The sequence below is a fragment of the Lactuca sativa genome, chromosome 5 (genome assembly GCF_002870075.4).
Source record: "Lactuca sativa cultivar Salinas chromosome 5, Lsat_Salinas_v11, whole genome shotgun sequence".
In the NCBI taxonomy this organism is placed as follows: Eukaryota; Viridiplantae; Streptophyta; class Magnoliopsida; order Asterales; family Asteraceae; genus Lactuca; species Lactuca sativa.
The window spans coordinates 311,293,529-311,318,604 of record NC_056627.2 but is presented as its reverse complement, the minus strand read 5'-3'; the positions used below and the strand labels follow the sequence as shown (position 1 = coordinate 311,318,604).

General features: G+C 36.4%; 1 protein-coding gene across 1 annotated transcript; it reads left to right on the top strand.

Annotated features, from left to right (window-relative positions):
- The first annotated feature begins 20,743 nt into the window (after positions 1 to 20,743).
- Positions 20,744 to 22,411, top strand: LOC111890719 (CBL-interacting serine/threonine-protein kinase 14). Its single transcript, XM_023886800.3, has one exon. It carries the CDS (start codon positions 20,996 to 20,998, stop codon positions 22,307 to 22,309), a length of 1,314 nt encoding a protein of 437 aa, XP_023742568.1. The 5' UTR covers positions 20,744 to 20,995; the 3' UTR covers positions 22,310 to 22,411.
- The last annotated feature ends 2,665 nt before the right edge of the window (positions 22,412 to 25,076 follow it).

The following is a 25,076-nucleotide window of genomic DNA, read 5'->3' as shown; positions in this document are numbered from 1 at the left end:
AAGCATAAATAAAATTTTTAAAATGACCGTGAATTTGGGATGTCTCGGTCTTGGTGATTCTAGGCTCATTTTGGTGTTTTTGGTAGCTTGAAGAAGAAGAAGGAGGTGTCTAGTGTCTTGATCCAGCTAGGAAACATCATCACCTTGTGCATTCTATGAACTCTTGTAAGTACTCAAGATCCAAGCCTTTTGTTCTAAGTTTCTAGATGTAGGTTTCGTGTCCTATTTCTTCAAGACTATGGAAGTTTGGATGGCAAAATTCCATAAAGTTGGCAAATTTATGGATACTTGAGGTCACTTTGGGATTATATGTTGAAGATCTATGGTTCCTTGGAGTATTTGGTCTCATACTCAAAAGTTTGAGTTCATTTCTTCATGATTTTGACCTAGTTTGGGAGGAGATATGCATTGGACATGCATGTCCATAAAGAAATGATTTTTATAGTGGTTTAGTAGTATGAAACCCTTCTGGAAATTATGGTCTTGAGATCTTAAGGACTAAGTGCTTAATGTTTGACTTTATGCCCTAAGCTGCCATTAAGAACCTAGGGTTAGAGCACTTGGCATGTTGGAGTCTATTAATGGACAAAGTTGGAAATTTAATCCATCAAGACCTTGGGAAGAATTAGATTTGAGCTCTGCGGCTCTTGGAGTTGAGGAAAAAAACTTAATCTTTTAAGCGGTCAAGACCGAGTTTCCACAATGTGGCATCTTGTCCGCCATGACGTGGCAACTAGGGGAGGCATAACTATTTTGTCTTGATGTGCTAACGACATGACCAAGGAGGGTCCACATCGTGATGATGGCTGATTTAGTTGTCAGAGTTGGCTGAGTTGGGATCGAGTTGAGTGCGTTCGTCATGACATGACCATGGGCTGGTCATGACGTGAAGTTCAGCTAATGGTGATGTTGGCCATTAACTTTAAATTGGACCTTTGACTTTTGGCATAGTTTGAATTTTATTCAAATTTTTATTTTTAGAAGGTAGACTTAGAGTTTACCTTGTGTGGTTTATTAAGAGGTGTTTAGCATCCATTCATTGGTTGGGAGAACTGTTAGCTGTGGACTACGTCGGCAAGGTGAGTCTTCTCACTATACTATGTAAGGTGCTAGTTGTCGTTGTAATACTTACATAGAATACCACGGGGGTAGCCTGTGATATTTGTATGAAAGACCATGGTGGTTAGCCCATGGAAATTGCGTGAAAGATGATATCACAGAGACAATCATCTATCATACGTCTCCTACTGGTGGGCCGGCATTGTGACCTTAGACCCACCGCTACCGGAAGGTAACTCACCTCACACTACTGAAGTCCCGAGGACACAATTCCACACTTGCTGAAGTCCCGCAGACTCGACCCCAGCTGCTGGCTGACAGATTCCCGAGCTGTCAACACCAAAATAACACCCAATTAATAATTGGGTCCCAATACATAACCATACGTACCTTCTTTGGGTAATTACTACATTACCCCTCGCTTGGCTTATTCAAGCCCAAGGCCCAATCCATAGGCCCAAGGCCAATTAGGAATCAAAGCCCAACACATGGCCCAATTTTCTAAATTGGGCCTAGGCCTATACATGGTCTCATTCTGAGGCCCAACATCATATAATCATTAAGGCCCAAACTATGGCCCATCTATGGCCCAATTTTCCAAATTGGGCCCAAGCCCCTCACATGGGCCTTACCCTAAGCCCATTAAATTACTCGACCATTTGCTTGATCTTGGATAGTCCATTTAATAACCCAATCATCAAGGCCCAATAGAAAGGCCCAACAATAACCCAAGTAAAATTAGGGTTTCACATAAAATGATGATTAGGGTTAAGTTTCCTACTTAACCCATTAAGGGATTAATCCATTAAGGACTTAATCCATTAAGTCCATTATCGCCTAGATTAATCTTTGCCAATGATTATTATTTAATATTCCAAGTTATTAAATAATTCTCGTGTGTGACCCGATTAATTCTTAAAGTTGGGGTTTCATTGGCATTAGGGTTTTCCAATCCAAAAACTAGCCCTTTTATCAATTTGTTGGGCTTGCCGGTCAATTAGGGCTTTATTGGGCCTATTAGGCCCACTAGAATATCATTAAGTCCATTAGGGTTTACATTGGGTCAATTTGAGTCCATTAGACCCATTAGGGTTTTCACTAAGCCCGTTAGGCTTCATTGGGACCATTAGGGTTTCTAGCACCCGAAACGAATCAATCACAAGATAAGCACACCGCCACCCGACACGGCGGCCGGTGGCGGCAGCCACTACCCTAAGGTGGTGGTTTTCAAGTTCCTTTCATTATTCCATTTTTTTGTTACAATTACAATGAAAACACCAAAGTAACACACCCACTAACTAGGCTAAACATACACACACATAACCACCTTGGTTGCCGGCGGTGGTGAGTGGTGGCTGTGGTGGATTTTCTCGTAAATTCCAACTAAGCAAAACACCCAAACACACCTGCTGCTAACGGAACTACAACCACACCCACCCATGCTTTGTGTTTCAAGCATCCAGCCACCCCTTCCGGTGGCGCACGGTGGCGATATCAATACCTTGCCATAACAGCCACCACCTCATGGTGGTGGCGGAGGGGTTTTCTTCCAATCTTCGACCATGAAACGATCCTCCAGACCTCACTAGCGAAATACACGCATACAAATATTAGATCCCACTCACAGCTGCCCATATACGGCGGTATGCGGCGCTTGGACAACATGGAGGCATCGGAACAACGGCTGGAGCGGCAGTGGCGGCGTAGCAGCAACACAGAATGGAGCGGAGAGGAGAGGAGATACATCGCCGGGAGCAGTGGAGGAAGAACCAAACGACGGAAACAGTGGCCTCCAGCTTCGTTATCTGCGGCGACGGTTGAGAAACGACATCAGCCCCGATGTCGAGCTTCGGTCCCTTCGTCGGAGTCGTGATGGCAGCCGCTCTTGGCTCACTAGAGTGTTACGGAGGCGACGTCGGAGGTGAGTGAAGGAGGGGTGACGGCTGGAGGGAGGTGGGGTGACGACTGCACATAAGAGGGGGTTTAGGGTTTGCCAACCGGTGCAACAAGGTTTTATACCCGAGGCTACTAAACATTATGCCATAACGACATAAACAGTCCCTCCTTCCCAATCTCTTTTCAAACTCGGTCCTTATTTTACCATTTCAACCCCAATCATGGAAATCCCTTACAAGTTAAGTCCCATACTTTACTAATCAGCCCCTCTTTCCATAAATCATTCCATAATAAGTCCCAAAACTTACCGACTAGTCCCTGCCCTTAGAAAACTTTACAAATTGAATTTGGAATTTACCATTCCGCCCTTGTTTCCCAAAATCTATTCAAATTAAATCCCGATAATGGTATTTTAGCCCCTTAAACTTTCAATTATGACTTTTAACCCCCATAACTAACTTCTTGCCACACTATTCTGCTTTTAGGGCTATTATGTATTTATTACTTTACTTTTTTATTAAATAAATAAACGGGGTATTACACCGACTTTACTACACAACATCCCCTGATGGCTTTTTCAGTACTGATTATATTTTTTTTACTCTGATGTTTGGAAAAATACAATTTACCTAATTGATTTTGGAACAAATGAATGTATGAATTTGATGGTTTAAAAATGAAAAAGATTATTTGTATTTTTGGGATGTTAAAATGAGGTTATAATATTATTTTGACACTTCAGTTTTTTAATGGCTATATTTATAAATTATAATTTTTTTATCTATATTTTTTATAAATTTTACAATGAAAGTCATTCAATGAATTTGATTCAAGAAATGTCATCTTCATACCATATTTATCTAAAACTTCTATAACCTTTCAACTTTCAATTATGAAATACATACATTAATATGTTATTAGGTATAAGTATCATATGATGGATAATTGAATATATATTTTAACTAAATGATTTTTCATGCTCCTAAAATCAAATGCTTTTACTAATAACTTTTTATTTTCCTCTAATTTATACATTTTTTAGTACTATTTGTAGTATATTAATAAAATTTTCTCTCAAAACATTCATTTATTTTAAGAGGTTTACGATTCAATATGAAAAGTTGAAGAAATGAGTTTTGCCGCATCAATGTTATTGTTATAAAATGTGTCTAATTTAGTATTCAATATAATATTTCAATTTCTATTACAATCCATAAACATATATTCAAATAATTTACTATGTTAATTCTTAGGCATGAAATTTTTTGATTTCAAGTAGCACATAAAATTCTAGATGCATAATCACACAACATTCATTTGGAATTATAGCATTTCTGATTATCAAGTGTAAGCCTAGGAATGGTGTAACAACCCAAAAATCAGAGGTAAAAATTTCATTTTTATTATAGCCAAACATTTATATCATTTATTTCAATCATTCCAAAACATCGTTCATTAAAAACATTTATCAGAGTTCCTCCCAAAATCTATCATTGCGGAAATCATGGGTGTGTGCGCTGCGATCAATCCGAGCCCTTCTTTTCCAAATCGATGATTCCTGAAACAATAAAAAAAACTGTAAGCACGAAGATTAGTGAGTTCCCCAGAGCATACCCACACACAATTATGTATAACATATCATACTAGCTAATCATCTATACAGAACGCATAAACCATGCAAGCCAACACATAGCGAAGCCCTGGAAACCCTCCAGGGTCTTACTCCGGGTGCCATGGGAACCCCCACATGGTCTTAGCCCAATGCCTAGGGAACCCCCCGAGCTCTTCGACCTAGGATGCCAAGGAAACCCTCCAAGGTCTTATACCTAAGTGCCTTGGGAACCCCCCGAGGTCTTTGACCTAGGATACCAAGGAAACCCTCCAAGGTCTTACACCTAAGTACCCCGGGAACCCCCCAAGGTCTTTCACGCAAGCACAATCACAAAGCATATAAAGTCACAGAATGGATAACACATATATCGTAACACATAATGGGCCGACCTTGGTGCCTTAGACCCATTGGTATGGTAAGGAGACTCACCTCGCACTGTAGAAGCTTCCCACATGAAATCATTAGCTGCTGCCTCGCCAGCTTCCCGAGTTGTCACTACCAATCAATATACCCAATTAGCAATTAGGTCCATAGCATAATCCTTAATCCATGCATTGGGTGAAATGACCATTCTACCCCTGGCCATGTATGATTCAACCTAAGGCCCAAACCCAAACCAAAAGCCCAACACTATAATGTCCATAAATCCATCAATGACCCAATTTTCCAAATTGGGCTCAGGCCTTTCTAATGGACCTTATACTAAAGCCTAATATTCTCTTTAGTCAATAATCCCGACCCAATTGGCCCACGAAGACCCACAACAACCCAGTCCAAGAATTGGCCCAACCCGAGGCCCATAATGCGAAGTTCATTTCTATATTGGGCCACAATGCCCAATAGGTCCAACTATTCCATTATTGGCCCAAAGATGCATTCAGGCCCAACTATCAGCAAATCCATGCCCAAAACCATTAGGGCCTAAAGGTCCGAAGTCCAAAAAGGCCCAAGTCCTCCTGAGAGCATACGCCAAGCATACCTCTTATGTACGCTTAGCGTACTGAGCAAATGGACTGTACGCACCGCGTACTATATAGTACGCCCAACATATAAACAGCTCATGCACAACATCCATTAAGTGCTTAACACTTGATCCAATAAGTCTAAATCACAGATCTGAGCTATACTTAACATCTAAACCCATAAAGTCACTGACTTGGTGACTTTGCATGCCCCAAACAAACCCAAACTCCAAAAATGGCATCCTACTTCCATAAAAGTGACCCTAACTCAAGCATGAACCCATTAAGACCATCAAGATGGCAACTTTCTGACTTAGGGACTCAAATAGCATCAAGGGTGGCAACCCCAAGCCTAAAAACGGATTTGGAACCATAAAGCTTCAACCTTGGGACCAAAAAGAAACCAAAGCCCAAAAATGGTATATCTAAGAGATGAATGATCAAGTTCCAAGCTTCATACCTTCATCAAGATGAAAATGAATCCTAAAAGCTAGATCCATAAGCTCCTTCTAATTCCCTTCCTTGCAACAAGTTCCATCTTCTTGAAAGTGGGCCAAATATCCCAAAAATGGACTCCAAAAGCTCCAAAATGCCACCATGGTTGCTATATGATGATTTCTAGTGTTTAGAGGGGTGGATGCTGAAGATATTAGGGTTTGGTTATGATATAAGGAGTTTAAATAGGGTCCAAGACCCTATAATTGGGTTCTGATCTGACGAAATTACGCCCAGTGTAATTCTGGTACGCCCAGCGTACTCCAGAGAACCTTTGCATCCACTCCTGGTCATTACGCCCAGCGTAATCCTAGGTATGCCCAGCGTAATCCCTTTTTCCCTAGTACGCCCCGCACACTCTTTGTGTACGCCCCGCGTACCCGACTAAGCCTGAAAACCACGAAACTTCTGAAGGCCATAACTTCTTCGTTACAAGTATTCTGATGATCCTTATATCCACGGAAAGGTGAAGAGAATCTCTACACTTCTAAAAATCAAACCTTTCTTAAGACCTTCCGAACAAAAATCCATTTTCCACCAAAAGCCCGAACTGCCACTTTACCGAAATACCCTTAGGTTCCAAAACACGAACCGAACACCCAAATCACTTCTAATACATCACCTGCACCCAAATGGGCCTAGATCCTACCTTTTTAAAAGGCCCTAATCCTTATGATGACTGATATTCGGCCTACAACCTCAGGCTAGGAATCGTTTCAGAACAGGGTGTTACAAATGGATGATCCAATCTTGTAACATCCAATTTTTCAAACAAAAAATTTTCATTTTAAATATTCACATAAAACATTTCTCATAAAAACTATCCCAAGAAAATCACAAGTGTCAAATACAAATCCTCGTCAAAGTATCCGAGTGTCCCAAAATATCCGGAAATAGAACTGCAGGCGAATATGTACAATCAAGCATTCTCCTTCCCGCGATCATCATAAGTACCTAAAACACATTTAATCAACAACTGTAAGCATAAAGCTTAGTGATTTACCCAAAGTATCACATACACCTCAGCACAAATAAACAGTTATGAGTTATCAGCAACCCTAGAGACTACCCAAAGTTTTAGTAGGAAAACAACACCCCCTGTAGATTATCAACAATCCTGGAGACTACACGAAATCTCAGTATACACAATATCACACATACCACAATTACATCGAATAGACCCAGCTTGTCAACACATATATTCTACCACACAGGTAAGTATAGTGAGGAGACTCACCTTGCACATATGACTAATAAAACTCACACCCAAACTGTTGGAACTAGAATCCACCTATTAATTACACTAATCAACCCTAATTAATAATTAAGGTAATTTTCCATACTCCATTAGTCCCAGCCTAGTCTAATCCACATTTATGGCGAAAGACCATTTTCCCCTTCCAAGCCCAAAAACCCTCACAAATCCACCTAAGGCACAATTGGTCAAAAGGTCAAAGAAAGTCAAAGTTTAGTATTTTGACCGTTACACGCAACATAGTCATCTTTACATTGGGCGTAGAGCGCAAGGCCGGAAGGGAAGGGGTTCACAATTGGTTACGCTGGGCATAACTAGAGTTACGCTCGGCGTATGCAGCTTATCTCAAAACTTTATTTTTTAGGTGTTAATCACTAAGACACATTACCCAATCCACATATCTGACTCTAAAAGGTATCGTAATTCATAAAGTCTCTGAATTTATACCTTTGCATGGCTAAAGAGATCTAAATCCCAAAACCCTAACTTCTAACATAACGAAAAACTCCATAACTCATGCATGGAGGAAAGGAAAAGATCAAGCTTGCATTTTTATGACACTATACACCATAAAACGTCTGAAAGGACAACTCATATGCTCTGGAGTATTCCATACTCACAAAGATCAATTTTTTGGGATAATATGAACATAAATCTAAGCTTAAACAAGATCCAGCAAAACAAGCTTCAAGGTATGAACTTTATACATTCAAAAGATGAACAAAGAGATGTAGATTCTGGATCCAAGAGCTTGAATGCACCAGCACTTCTTGAATTATCTTCCTTCTCTACCAACAACACTTAAAATCACTCCAAAAGGTTCAAATCTCACTCTTAAGGACTAGGGTTTCAATTTTAGGTTTTAGAGGAATGAAGGTTGGTCATAAGAAGTTACAAGGGGGACTAAGATGTTTAAATAGAGGAAACAACCCTAAATTTTCGGGGTTTAAGGGCTGCATGAGTTAGCCCGGCGTACTCACGTGTGTGCCCAGCATACTCCACCTTTGACACGCCTCATAAGCTAACTTATGCCCGACGTACAAACCTTGTACGCCCGACATAAAGGCCTTATTTGCAACAAATTAAAATATTAAGGGTTGAAATGAAAATACTTGACGTTGGGTGTTACAAATCCTAATTCACATGAACCATGACTTTGATACTGACTTTGTAACACTCTATTTTTTAACATATTTATAAGCTATGGTTTAAAATTTTCATGACATAATGTCATTTTTTTACATAATATGGTCCAACAAAAACCATTATTTGCAAATACACAATTTGGGTGTTACAACATTAATAGTAGTTTAAGATCTACAAAAGATCATTACAATTCATGTGAATTGACTCCTTTTAATAACAAAAAGTGTTTCAAGTAACAATATTCAAAGTCCTCTAAATTTTAGAACTTGAACTTGAGATACATGATAATAAAATATGTAAGACTAAAAAGTAAAGTGTATGACATGGGGTTGGATACAAATGAGTATTTACAAAGCTTTCCTAATTTTACTACTTTTACTTTCAAACTTATTGATCATATAATGAACACTACTAGAAAAACAGCCTTTTACGACGTGCAATGTGTGTCGTAAAACGATCAGATGACGCGCAAATGCATGTCAAGGAAGGCCAGGTCATAACGATAGACGACACGCTTTTGTGCGTTGTAACCTTACGACACACGTTTACGACACGCAATGCATATCATTAAATCCCCTGTCATAAAGGAAGATGACACATTTTTGCGTGTCATAATCTTAAATGTTTCAAAATATATATATTTTTATAGATTTACAAATTTTCAAATTAAATTAACATTTAATGTCTCATAATACAAAATAAAATATCATATATAAAAATACAATCCATTGCACAAAATTAAATGTCATACAAATAATCGTTTCAATAGTAATAAATGTAATATCAAGTGTGAAGGAGATGAAAATCATCAACAAATAATAGTAGAACCACAAGAACTTGGTCACTACCTTCACAAAATCCGAGCTACTTTGCTTGACACTACACACATCAACAAGACTTGTAAATTTGAATCATCTAACCATACCTCATATTCATCCAAGATGCCTATGAGAAATTTATTAGTCAGCAACTTAGCATTAGCCAGATCATATAAGATAGATCTACCACAAAACATGCAATGCAACTATACCTCATATTATCCAAGATGCCTACGAGAAATTCCATGAGAAAAGTAGAAGAAGGTGAAGAGTGATTGTCTTCTGAGGCATTGGGTGATGCTATAATGCTATCAAGATCATCAAGTACCACAAGCGAAAGATCATGATCCAAGGCTTCAGATATGTAACTAGAAAGGGCCTGATGGATAGCTTGGGAATTACTCAAAGCAAGTTTAGAACAACCTACACACACTCTATGAAAAGTAACCTCTCGATCAAAACAATTTGTCATAATAAATCAATAATAGCTAGAGAATTCATGTGATACCCTACATGTGTGCCAAGACATCTTCATGTTCTTCAACAGTTTTTGCAACAGTTGTGGCTAATAATGTCTTCCCAAAACCCTGGCATACAAGATATTTGCATAGTTTAAGTAAATTCTAATATGGAAGGAGTAAGTATGAAGAACTCACTTAAAAGTAAAATGTTGATTCTTTTATTTTTTATGGAAGGAGTAAGTATGGAGAACTCATTGGAGGTCCATAAATCAACACATGTCCAGGGAAAGGAAGATTGTAAGTTCTTAAAAAAAATCCTAGAGGAAGGTGACAGTAACACCATTAACCCTGCAGAAAGGAAGCAAATCCATGTCAAACAATCACAACTTCATTAAAGTTTAAAGCCAGATATGGAGAATTAAATATATAAACAAATATTCCCATAAGCAAAAGACTACTCTATTTCTGTTTTCTCATTGCACCTTATAATATGCATCACTCATAATTATCACAAAAACAAGTTGGAATGCATATGTTTTAGAAGTGAGAAAATTAAAGCTAAAGTACCTACTATTAGTCACATCAGCAGTTGTTGTGCCCATCCAGCTCAAGGAAGAAATCTCCATGGTAGAACGCTTGTTAGATATTCTTTCTTTGACTGTATGAAGAGGTAAACCATCACCCTTTTCCAATTTCTGAAGAAAGAAATCTAAGCTTTTCTTATTCGTTGTCTTCTTGTTTCCTTCAGAATACTCGACTTCATAAGCTGCCCGCCTTGCATAGAATCCTCAGAAACTGAGAGAACATACATGATATCAACTGATGGCATCAAGTTGAGCCAAAATCCATGCATGCAGAAGAACCAATAACCCTTTATTACTTGTGGGGCTAACAGAAGTTCCTTCATTCTGATGACTCGATGTATCATCTGAAAGAGCTGTAATAACCTTATCATGGACAGTTTAAGTGACCTCTAGAACTCATTCCACATTAAAGAATTAGATTTCAAAAGTTAATATATACGTCTTCTTTTCCCAAAATATTTTTTGATACATAAAAGTGTATTCATACATATATAAACTTGTAGTACAAATAAATGGTTTTGTAGTTAAACAGGAGCATATAAGTGGTTAACAACTTCTAGAAGGCAAATAAGTTATTATAGAAAGCCATTTGTTCTATAATCTTCAATAAACTAATAAAATCAATGATCTATATCAAATACAGATGAGCAAGACTGAAGTTAATGTGATGCAAAGCATGGAAGATTTGTGAACTTTCTAATTGTTCTTTTGGATCAGTGAGATGCATAAGGAAGGCACAACATACTGCATTCAAATCTTCATTGAGATAAAAAGTGATATGAAAACAAAGAGAAGTGAACTCTTCCAATTACAAAATGCACAAATCAGCTACATGAATAAATATATGGAAAAATAGGCAAAACAAACTTCATACGTATCATATTGGATTGGTTGTAGCAGTACCCACTTGTACTACAAGCATTTCTAGACTATGCTCTAGCGTATCAAGTTTCTCATTCAGAGATGACAATTTGCTCTTTGAGAAGTGTAACTGCAAAAACATGTATTCATAACATAAGAGCCAAATTTATCTAAGAAAATTTTGGAGGTACCTTGTTGTAGAGCTCGAGCCTCTGTTGGGCAGATGTTATAACACCTAAGACAGACTGACGATTCACCCTGTTGTTAATGTTGGAAGCAGGTCCAAATTCATGACTAAGCATCTTGGTGACTCGTGAAATTTGATCATGTGGGTGGATTATTAGAGAAATCATGCTGCTTCTATTGCCTCTTGCATATTCATGTGCCTTTATAAGCTTCTTCATCTTCCATATCTCGATATTCTCATCAGTTGACATCGTCCTTAAATTGCCTGCCAATAACAGTGTGAAAAAGATTCTGTTAGAAGCTTGTCACGATCACCTTCTTTTTTGTATGAAGTTATCCTCTATCGATATATGAATATCAAGAAAACATAAAAAAAACAAAAAAAAAAAAGGAAAGCCAAAGAAGGCGTATGCAACGTCAAAGAAATAACATACAACGCCCTTGTACTCTGATACGATATAGCTGCCCTTGTACCTAAAATAACATCAAAATATAAAGTTAGAAAGAAGGTAAAATGCATATCACAATCAATCTAAAGTCTAAACGCACATGTAGTTAGAGGGAAAGCCCTAAATTTTGAGATAAGATACAGACGAATTAGTGGTGAAAGGCGTCACGATAGGCCTCGTAGATGAAAGAAGCATACTGGTCATCCTTCTGCGCCACTCTCATTACCTCTGGCTGAGCTGCCAGTGAGAATCGCCGGCGTATGGAGTTGGAGGTACTGGTTGGGGTGGTAGTTGGACCGGTTTCTTCTGATCTCGGGATGTTCAACACCGAAGGACTCCCCGACTTCGATTCATATTTTTGTTTATTCTCTCTCTCTCTGTCTCTCACCCAGAAGGAGTTCTCAATTTCACCTTTTATTTCCACCGGAGACGCCACCACAAGCCGATGCTTCCTTCAAACGCAAACAGGGAAGATGCTTCTGGATATATTGATGGTGGTTGCGGTTTCTAGGGTTTGTAGAGAGAAGGGATGGAGAAAATGATGGTCTTTGTTGGCTGGTAGCTCTGATTGACGAAGAGATCTCATTCATCATGGTGTGGTGGAGAGGGGAGAAGCGGATCAGAGAAGAAGGAGAAAGGTGGGAGAAGGAGGGAGAGGGGAGAATCGATTGCGAAGATGAAAGATAGAAATTATAAAGCGAAACTTATAGAGGATGTGCATTTAACATATAGCGCCCTCCGTGTTTTTTTTTCTTATGACACTAATTTAAGGGCACACAATTATGCGTGGCCTAAATCCTTAAATTTTTTGAAGAGATGACACTTTTTTAATGTCACTCTCTTTTGCGTAACATAAATCAATGAGTGTCGTTGTTTGCGCGTCGTAAAATGGTCTTTTTCTTCTTGTAGTGGAAAATAATACAAAATATATCATTAGTTCCAGTAGGAATATTAACACTTCTTAATATGGGACCCTCCCAACAACCTTAGCTAATTTCATGTATTGGTTACTTACCGAAATCATGTTTTTATACTTGGAGCTCCCACACATATAGTGATGCTCCAATTTTCTGTAAAGGTGGGTAAAACATATTTACTCCACCTTGACATTATGCTACAAAAATTGTACCTCACGAAGTGGAGGTATCATTATGGTAAAGTCTTTTGTATCCCATCACAAAATATCATGGTCAGGAAATTCTAGCTCGTATGTAAATTCATATAATTTACAAAACTCAAATCAATCAGCAAAACCTTAAGCATTTAATACTTCCAATCATTTATAAAAGGGATAATGACTTGAAAGGGCAACGAACTTTCGATTTTGTTCACATTTAGTCACTAAACTTTTTTCCGTTATCTATTTGCCACCGAACTATTGAAATTGTTCACATTTTACCCTTATGACCGGTTGTGACCGGTCATAAGGATAAAATGTGAACAGTTTCAATAGTTCGGTGGCAAATAGATAACAAAAAAAGTTTAGTGACTAAAAGTGAACAAAATCGAAAGTTCGTTTCCTTCTCATAAAAGTTTAATGACTAAATGTGAATAAACTTTCTTCTTGTATTATGGTTTAGCAAATTATGTATTTTTGTTAAATTTTAACAACATTTGTTAATGAAAAAATCTATAAAATAAAAAAATAAAAAAACACGAAAATGGTATAAAAAACGAAAAACGAAACCAATATTATATGTATAAGTTTTATGTTATAAAACTATGCAATATTATATGTTTAAAAATTATCCTAATATTATATGTATGAATTTTGTGTAATAAAATTATGCAACATATAAATTGACATACATTAAACCATATACGTTGTTTATAAAATGATACATACATACATTGATACATTATATATGTTATACTTCATGTATTGACATACATTATATTAGTATATTTACTATTAAAAAGGATATCGAAAATGAAAGTCAACTTGTTTCGAATTTAGACATTTTTAATTTACTCAGATAATTGATTTATATTTGAGATTGTACTTTCTTAAAAAGTTTGAATAATTATTGAAATTTATGATTATTTAATTAGACATATAAAGTTAAGTAAAAAATGTTAACATGTTTTATGAATTGTTGCGTCCAAACCACACCATCCATATTACCTTTACAAAAATATTTTTTTTTTAGAAAAAAATAGCTATATATTCAATAATTAAAACAACATTATTTTTTTTCTTTCAAAAAAGTCACTCATAATTTTAAAAGGTTTTAAAAAAAATAATTCATATTTAAATAACTATTTAAAAAAATAAGTTTTTAATTTTTTTTTTCAAAATACAACGTAGCTAGAGTTTGTTTTTTTTGTTTGTTTAATAGATTTCTTCATCAACAAATGTTGATAGAATTCAACAAAAATAAATAATTTTCTAAAACATAATACAAGAGGAAGTTTGTTCACATTTAGTCATTGAACTTTTTTAGAGGGAAACGGACTTTCGATTTTATTCACATTTAGTCACTAAATTTTTTTCATTATCTATTTGTCACTGAACTGTAACGCCTGTGTTTCTGGGTCTGTCATTAATGTTGATATAATAGTCTAGGTTAACCTTTGTAACCCGTTTTGAAATAATAGAAGTGTATTATTTGAGTATTATGTGTTTTGTGCTTAATTGCTTAATTATGTGGTTTGATTAATTAAGAATAAAAATAAGCGTCAAAATTAAAGTGTAAAATAAACTTGATATCTTTGGATAATGTTGTAGTAGTAGAAACGAGGTTTCCGAATATATATAGAACGCCCAAATCTGACTTCATATGAGGAAGTTATGATTTTCTGAAGTTTCGACTTAGCGGTATGCAGCCTGAAATACTCAATTTGAGATCGAGCGGTTTTTAGCCGAAGCAATCTAAACGAGGATCGAAGGTCTCGTTGTTAGTAGCGAAACGATGAAAAGTTAGGCGAGAACGGACGTCAAACGAAGAAGTTATGAATTTATAACGAAGTTTTCTGTCCCGACCTCCTAAAAATAAATAATAAAAATCAAAATCAAAATTAGCCGATGGAGTCTAAACGAAAGTTGTAGAGCGTAGTCTCACCTACGCGTGGATATAAAGAACGTCAAAAATGAAGTTCGTATGAAGAAGATATGAATTTTCGAAGTTTATTAAATAATTAATAATTAAATTTAATTATTAAACCCGGTATTATCCGAAGGGGAGTCACCGGGCATATCCGAAGTACGCCCAGTGTACTGTTGTACGCCCCGCATACAGCGAAGCATGACGACCTTCGCACTCGAGTTCTTCGGATGACGAACGCCATGACGATTTCGGACGAGTACGCCCCGCGTACTCCGCGGCTCCAGCCTCCTATAAATTGGATGCGAGGGTTCCACGCTTATTTGCTCATTTCTCCTCGTTTTTGTGCCGAAGCTCTACGCGTAAACCCCCGAAGCCATCCCGACACCCCGGATCTCATATCCAAGTTAAGAAGGAAGTTTTACGATCCCGAGATCCCGAAAAGTGCGATTCCCGAGCCGAAGCTCTGCCCGCGAGAAGTTCGATTTTTGTAGAGATCTTCCAGATCTGCTGAGGATTACTACTTCTACAAGCCGTAGTGCTGTCTGATCGTCTTCTGATCAAGTGAGTGTATACTACCTTTCACAAACACGATAATAATACAAGTATGGTTTGAGTGTATTAAGTATATTGGTGTTTATATGTGTGAGTGTGTAGTTACTTTCTTCTAACGCATGATTATGAAGTATTTTATACGAAATACGTGTTATGTGTATAAATTTTGTTGTTATGTGTGTGAATGTATATTCACTTTCTTCTATCTCATAGATTTGATTTATTCTCTATGAAATATGTGTTATGTGGGTGTGCCTCATCTGTTATGTGGAATATATATTGAATGAAAATGTTATACAGGTTTTAAACTATGTATAAAAATATATATTTTTATCTACTAATATGTTGGATAGAACATGGGTAGATAGTTGGTGTGAAATAAACAGATGAGAGGCCTCGATGTTGTTGTTGTTGTTGATCTAGTTATTCAGCGGAGTATGGATAACGACCACGGACTCTTTCTAGACAGTCTAGTGGAACGCTAGCAGGTTCATAACCTGTAGGTGTTGTGAACGATGTGTTCACCGGTGTACCCTATCCCCCTCATGGTTGCCTTTAGGATATCTATTGTTGAGGAAACCCCTTAGCAGTAATGTCCGTCCCGATCAAAATCCTAGATTAGGTCCCTTGAGATAGATGTTATTTTAGGGACGTAAAGTGAGGATAACGGGAATGGGTAATCGGGATAGTGATTGGTTGGTGAAATTAAATATAATTTATTTATTGTGGGTTGAAAACCCTATATGCTCACCAGGCTCCCAAGCCTGACCCACTCAGTTTTATTTGTATTACAGGAAGTGGCGCAAGGGCGTAAGATGGATGAATCATCGAGTTGTTTTGTTTACAAGTTTGTATATGTATATATTTGTTGAATGACTTGTAATGTTATCGTTTATGCTTTATGGTCTGTATCGGAACATGACATCCCGAGTTTTGATTATATAATGAAAATGCATCTCTTGATGAAATGCTTTGATAAACATTATTTTATCATGTTTTGTTTTGGGAACAAATTCCGCAACTCTTTTAAATCAAAAGGATTTACTCTGAAATTATTTAAAAAACATAAATAAAATCGGTCTTTTATGGCCGTGATTTTGGGGATGTCACACGAACTATTGAAACTGTTCACATTTTACTCTTATGACCGGTAACCGGTCATAAGGGTAAAATGTGAACAGTTTCAATAGTTTAGTGACAAATAGATAACGAAAAAAAGTTTAGTGACTAAATATGAACAAAATCGAAAGTTCGCTACCATTTCAAGTCATTATCCCTTTATAAAATTAGACTTTTATATAAAACATTGATCATAACATTTATCTCCCATATACCCAAGTATTTGGGTTTTCTAGGTTTTATTATTTTGTGAAGTTGTTTTTTGGGATATATGTTCATGATGATTTACTTAAATGAAAATGAAGTTTTATATATGAATTATTTTGGTGTTAAAAATAACGGTTGGTGGTTGGCGGTCGTGGAGGTGATGGACTGTATCGATTGTGGTTGAAAGTTTAAAGATGAAGATATTGCTAACATGGAGTTTTGATAGTGATCGATGGTTGAGTCGGTGGTAGAGCCAGAGAAGTGACCGCAAAGAATGGTGTCAATATGGATGGATGTGTGTGTGTGGGGGGGGGGGGGGGGAGAGAGAAAATGGGATGGTGGGATAAAATAAGGGTGAGATGGAGTCGAGTATGATGTTGAGCTATTTTGTTTTTTAAATTTAGAGTAAAATATAGTTTTGGAACTTACGGTTTACACAAAATCTCATTTTTGGTCATTATATTGGGATTTTGTCATGGATGGTCCTTATTTCACTGTTTGGTATCACCCTTGGTCCCTACAACTTAACCTAGTTTATAATGATCTGTTAGATAAGTGTGAAATGATGCAAATGACCCTCTTTATATTTTTATTGATTACCCTCACACCAAATCAACAAAAAAACTACTATAAGGATTATTTTTGTAAAATCTTCAAACTCTAAAATAACCACCACTATCTCCAATCATTATCAACCACCACCACCACCGCTAATCAACATAATTATTAATCACCACTACCACCACCACCACCACAACTACCACTTCATTGTTGCTGACACCATCATAACCACTACCATTACCACCTAATTTATGCCACCACCAAACTCCACTAACCGTAATATCATCACTACCAGCCCAACTACCATCACACCACCAATCACGACCACCACCCTCCCTAGAAAACTAGCCACCAACCATCACCATTTGAAGTCATTACAATATAAACACAACTAAAAATCGATGCATTTCCTCTCCTAAACCTAAAAAGAAAACATAAGCAACTTAAAATCAGTTTACTCTAATTTATATCTAAAAATTCAACATCACAATGAAGCTTGATGGTTAAATAGTTAAATCAACTTACTCCAAATTCAACTAATCGACAGTGTTTAGCTCCAATACACAAAACAACTCCTTACGGATGAACTAATAATATACATACCAAACGTAAATAATAAAATCAAACAACAAACATACATCATATAGTATAACAATACATACATGTATTGATTTGTTAGCAGTTCCAAACACCTCCAGCCACACACCACCATCACCAATATTACCATCGACAACATCAAAATTCGATATAATCTAAACCTATTTGTTTAAAATTCATCAAAATCATTTATTTCCTTGATCTAACTCTTAAAGTCTCAACCTATCATCAACATAATTTGAGCATCCATCTCTAGCTTGTCCATAATATTTAAGCTTTGATTTCACTTCCTTAGGATGATCACCTTGAAAGATCTTGTATGCTCAAGAATCATATTAAAGTGATATTGTTAATTAACATATGATATTAATGGGTTATACTAACAATAACTTGATATAATTGATTATTTATTAAAAATTATTTATTTCTTGGAAATAATAATTTTAATTAAGTAACATTATATAATTCATACGGTATGAATTAATAAGTCGTGCACAACATTTTGGACTAGATAAATACTTTTGTCTTTTACCAAAAGGTTAAAGTTTATATTTTATAAACTTGGTTTATAAAATGTAAAACTCATGATTTTTTTATACACATAAGGCCAAAAATTGTAGGAGGGACAAGAAAGCTAGTGGACATCATGCTTGTATTTATTTATTCACAAAGTCAAGCTCTTTCTTTTATAGACATTTCTTGGTAGGGACATGGTGTCTTTAAGCACAAGAATCAATATGTAAAGACCTTGCTTTTGGTTGAATAAGTTGCTAGCTTTTGCTTCTTGTTTTCACTAGTGAAAACGGTAACATGCTTGGATGCATGTTTTCTCTCTCATTTTCTTCTCAAGCCTTGAAGATTAATTGCATTTGATGCTCTATTTATGTTCTTATTTTGATAAGAACATAAAGCTTAAGAGTCATAAGAGTTTTATACAAAAGAACTAGCATTCTACATCAAGTTAAGTCATTGTTGGTGTCTCTTAACTTCATCATTCTTCATCAACTTCCAAGCCACCCAAGAGGATCCAAAGAACTACAAAGGTTGTTATTTCTTCATATCTTCTTAGGTTGGTATTTAATCTTTCTACAACTTGCAAGATGATCATTTGTGGGTTTAACCTGTTTATGTTATTCAAAATTTATAAGTCTTCCATTGCCTAAAAAATCATGTTTTTAAAACTAGTTTTTGAATAAAAACCCAACATGCCTATACCAAAAAAAATTGAAGAACTTGTTAGGGAAGCTCCCTTTCCAAAAAAATAATTGAAGAAACATAGTTACACACACTAAGCCCTAATTGCCTAATTCGGGTTCCAAAATCTTAATCAAGCTTAAATATGTTAGAATTAATAAATCGTTGTATGAATTCAAACACTCATTCTAATGATAACATTAAATGACATTTTGAAAACACTCACCAAGACTAGAAATCTTCCAATTTGCATTCTTAGGTGGGAAAATGGTATCCTCAACCACCACTGACAATGGAGACTCTGACAACCAAATTTTGAGGGTTAGCAAACCTATCCATGACATTGAGTGTCGGGAATGGTAATTCTAGACAAAGAATCGGAGGAGGGAGGGCTTTCTGGACGATGACGGATTAATGGAGAAGACCGTGTCACACATGGATATATTGGCATGGTGCATGCAATATACATGAGGGTGAGCATAACGGTGGCCAAAAGAAAGACATAAGTGGAAGTGGGGTTGTTGTGAGCCGGGAATGAGAGGGCGAGGAAGTAGAACACGATTGACCTTTTCTTCAGCTTAGGGTTTTAGTAAATATGCCTTGAGGGCATTTTAGTGTTTTTACATTGCTACTCATTGTGTTAGAAAGGGTAACAGAGTTAGAGGCCAAGGGTGTTATCAAACAATGAGATAGGGACAATCCATGACCAACTCGAAATACTACGACCAAAAGTGTTGCTTTGTGCAAACCATTGGGACCAAAACTTTATTTTACTTTTAAATTATTAATAATAAATAAATTACACGTAAATTAAAAATGATAACATAATCATTTCAGATATAATAAGGATGAATCATGAGTTTGAAACTAATTAAAAACGATCCAAATGAGAAATAAAATATAGGGACAAATGATTCGTGTAAATTATTTTACTTTTAAGTTATTAATAATAAATAAATTATAAGTAAATTAAAAAAATTTAACAAAGACAACACAGTTATTTTAGATCTTGGACAAATCATGAGATCCAAAAAAACAACAAAAAAAAAACAAAACAAAACAAAACAAAACAACACAATTTTTCAAATCTGGGACAAATAATGAGTTTGAAAGTAATTAAAAACGATCCAAATCAACAAAGAAATTGATTGAATCAAGCCTAACGAACGATTCGTGTAATTTCCTTTTTTTTCTAGATCAGCCCAAATGATGATTTGTGTAATTTATTTGTTTTTTTTTTGTTGAAAATTAGATGGAGTTGAATTGTCCATTAATGTATTAATCCAAACTTAGATATAGTGACGTAGTTGAACCAACATTGATTCAATCGATTTCAGTTACGTGCACTAATACAAGAGATCACATGTGTTTTGAATATAAAGATTCAACGTTATTCACGGTATTTTTGTTTATTAAAATATCCTCCGTAGTTTTAAAAGTATAGTAAAAGGAATACACTATTGTATATTTGTATGCGCAAAACTACCAATACATCTTTAATCAATCCCATATATGAATGATACGTGTTTTATTATTTAATAAATCTAAGCCTTTATATATATATATATATATATATATATATATATATATATATATATATATATATATATATATATATATATATATATATTACAACAAATTGTTTATTCTTATTAGGTATTTCTTTTGTTCATTTTTGGGGAGTAATCTTTTGCCAAAAAAAAACTCAACAAATACCAAAACTTAAATACTAAATACATCCAAACTTGTTACACATATTTCTCTCTCTCTCTCTCTCTCTCTCTCTCTCTCTCTCCATGATTCCCCACCTTTCCTCCAGCTCAGAACAATCACAATTTCCTGCCAAAATCTGCTTTACTCTATCATTCATATCAATCAAATCACAGAGGCAAAAAACCTGCTAAAATCGCGTTTTTGATGTTGAAGTGTACCTGATGCCGGCTATAGAGGATGCCGGCGACGGATTGCCGTCTACGGCGGAGAAAACCCTGTTCGGAAAATACGAGGTCGGTCGTCTCCTTGGCTATGGAGCCTTTGCTAAGGTGTATCACGCGCGTGATGTGCAAACGGAGAAGAGTGTGGCAATTAAAGCTATCAACAAGCAGAGGATTCTGAAAGGAGGCCTTGCTGCCAACGTCAAACGCGAGATCTCTATCATGCGCCGGCTGCGCCACCCTAATATCGTGCGCCTTCTCGAAGTGCTTGCCAACAAGAAGAAAATCTACTTTGTATTGGAATTCGCAAAAGGAGGCGAGTTATTTGCCAAAGTTGCCAAATCACGTTTTAGCGAGCATCTCAGCCGTCGATATTTCCAGCAACTCATCTCAGCCGTTGGTTACTGCCACTCACGCGGCGTCTTCCACCGAGATTTGAAGCCGGAAAATCTCCTCTTGGATGAGAATTGGAACTTGAAAGTAACCGATTTTGGATTATCAGCTCTGACGGAGCAGATCCGACCCGACGGACTCCTCCACACGCTTTGCGGGACCCCTGCTTACGTGGCACCGGAGATTTTGTTGAAGAAAGGTTACGATGGTGCAAAGGTGGATATCTGGTCCTGCGGCATCATCTTGTTCGTCCTCAACGCAGGTTATCTTCCGTTCAACGATCCGAATCTAATGGTGATGTATAGGAAAATTTACAACGGTGAATTTCGTGTTCCCAGGTGGACGTCGCCGGATCTGAAACGGCTTATATCACGTCTCCTCGACACGAATCCTCAAACGAGAATCACCGTGGATGAAATAATCAACGATCCTTGGTTTAAAATCGGTTACAAAGAGGTCGAATTTCATTGCGATCATCTCGAACTGAAAGACGACGAGGATGACGGCGATTCCGCCACATCCACCTCCACCAGCGACAATCTGAAGGTAATGAACGCATTCGATATAATCTCCTACTCGTCCGGCTATAACCTGTCTCGGCTGTTAGATGATCGAGAGGTCGGAGAACGTTTTCTTTCCAAGGATTCGCCGGAGAAAATCATTGAGAAGGTGGTTGAGGTAGCGGAGGGGGAGAATTTGACGGTGGTTACGAGAAAAGGGTGGTGTGTGAAAGTGGTAGGAGGGTATAATTGTAATTTTGTAATGGCGGTGGAGATAAAACGATTGACGGAAGAGCTGGTGGTAGTTGAAGTTAGGAGAATAGAGAGTGAGGTAGGACCCGGTCATCAAATATGGAAAAATAAAATTAAACCGGGTTTAAATAATTTGATATATATAACCGGACCCTCCGGTTCTCGGTAACTCACTCGTATTCAGTTATTGGCCATTTGGCCCCATTGGCATTGTTCCCTTCTCGTTCCTTTCCAAATAGTCTTAATCTTTAATTTTTCAAAATTTAAACAACTTAAACTGTTAATATATATATATATATATATATATATATATATATATATATATATATATATATATATATATATATTATTTTACATTTACGTCTTCAATCTGATGACGAACACATGTTATTTTTATTCAAAGACGGTATTTATCATTTATTTAATACATCATGACGTTTAGAAAAGGATAGATTTTAATCATTTTTATGTATCTTCCCAAATCCCAATGTGGGAATAAGAAATCTCAAACGTCATTTTCAGGCTTTTTATTTTTATTTAAGTCCACATGTTTGAAAAAAAGTTTTTTTTTAATCTATTTTTTATTCATATTAAATAATAACAAATATCATATTTAATAAAAATAATAGTATTATGTAATCTTGTTATCATTTAACATTTTAGGAAGATAAATAGAAAAGAAAAAAATTATAGAAAGAAAAATAAAAAGAAAAAGTAAAAAATAAAAATCAGTAGTATCGAATTTAATAAAATTAATAATATTTTGTGACATTTGTTACATTAAATATTTAACGTAGGAAGATAAATAAAAAGAAAAAAAAATATATGAGAAATTTTATTTTCTCAAAAAAAAAATAATAATAGTAACGTAATGAATAAAAGATAAAAATTATCTTTTTGTAAGTCATGGTCCTGATGACGTGAACTTGTATCAACAAAAGATCATAACAGTTTTTTGTCAAACATTAAAATATGACATTTTGAATAAAAGAAAAAAAATCTTATTAGCGTCTTGACTTTTGTGACTTGTCACACAGTTCTTTCTAGTATTTGTTACTTGCAAGTTTCTGATACGTGTAATTAGTGGTGCCAAGTAAAGTTTCTGCTATAGCTTTACCAAATAACCAACAGGGTTGTTGGACAAATACAATCAACTTTGTTAATACTATCAGCTCTATGCCTATGATATATTTTACTAAAATAGTAAAGTCAATAGTTAGCGAGAAAGGAGCTGCGGGAAAGAAACCGTAGCCGGAAACACAATATTGTGAACACGGTTTAGCGTATGCGGGCTCGGACCGACGGGAGGCTATCCCGTCTCCTCTCTCTTCACCCCATTGGCCGATTTCCATCTTTTTTTTTGTGGCAAAAACCCTTCAATCAGTTATTATTATTATTATTATATTTTAAAAAACTATTTATTATAACAACTAGAATTTGAATATTGTAACGCTTGAATTTGGTAATTTCCTTTAGCCCTTTTTGTTTAAGATACTGCATTGGTCCTTAGAGTTAGTACGCGGGGCGTACCATTGGGTACACTTAGTGTACTAGCTGAGATGCTAGTACGCAGGACGTACCACATGGTACGCTTAGCGTACTGAGGAGGAAGTTGATCGCGAGACCGAAGCCTCGTACGCTGGGCATACCAGGGGTTTAATGAAACCCTAATTTTAGGGTGTTGCACCCTATATAAACTCCTTAAGTTCCTAGGGTTGGTCTCTTTATCAGCCTCCATTATCCTAAAATCCTAATAGCATCTTTGAGTGTGTCTTGAGCCTTGGTCTTGATTTTTGGAGGTTTGTGCTCCTTGAAGTGTTAGAAGATGAAGTTGGAAGACTCATTCATTGGAAGGAAGCCTAGATATCCAGATCTAGCTCCATCTTGTGGTGGCTTTTGAGGTATAAAGTTCATACCTTAGCTACTCTTTACTTAGATCTCTTCATGTTATGGTTTTATGCCCCTTTTGTCCCTTTTTGGTTGGTCTTGATGGGTTAAGGCCGTTTTAGAAGCTAAATCTTGTAGATATGGATGTTTGAAGAGTTCCTCAAGCTTAAAGGTGCAAACTTTATGGTGTTTATGGTCTCATGCATGAATTAAGCTCTTTTGAGCTCAAGAGTCTCATTAAGTCATGCATGCACGTAAATTTGACAACTTTACGTGATAAACCATCTTGAGGAAGTCATATCTTAGTTTGGATTGAGGTCTTATTCAGTTAAGAGCTGGAAATGAAAAGTTGGCCAAACAGGGGAGTATACTGGGCGTACAAGCCCTAAAGTGAGTACGTTTAGCATACAAGCTGAGTACGCCCCATGTACTCAACAGTGGGTTGCAGAAGTTGGGCTTTTCGGTGTTGGGCTTCATTTTGGACATTAGGAGTCTAGGGCTTTATTTCGGACTATCATAATATTGTTTTGGGGCTAAGAATATTTATGACCTTGGTTTAAGGCCCATGAAGGGGTTTGGGCCCATTTGGAAAATTGGGCCATAATGGGCCTTGGATGATTATTTTAGAATATCGGGCCCTTGGACAATTTGATTTGAGCTTGGGCCTTGGGCCAAGCATAGAGAAGGGTAAAAAAGGCCTTTTACCCTAGTTTAGACTATGTGTGTGAGTTGGGATCCAATTATTGATTGGATGATTATTTTGTAATTGATAGCGCAGGGATTTTAGCAGGCCAGCAGCCAAAGATTCTTTCTGTGAGATTCGGCAGTGCAAGGTGAGTTTTCTCACCATGTTTAGTGGGTCGAAGGCACCAATGTTGGCCCATGATTTTGTTATGATGTTAGATGTCTACATGACTCTTGTATGTGCTATGTACTCATTTGCTTACCGGGCGGGACCCATATTTTGTATACTATTTATCTTCGTGATTATTGCATGTGTTATGTGTTATATGTTTATATGTTTATATGTATACTGGGCAAGGCCCGAT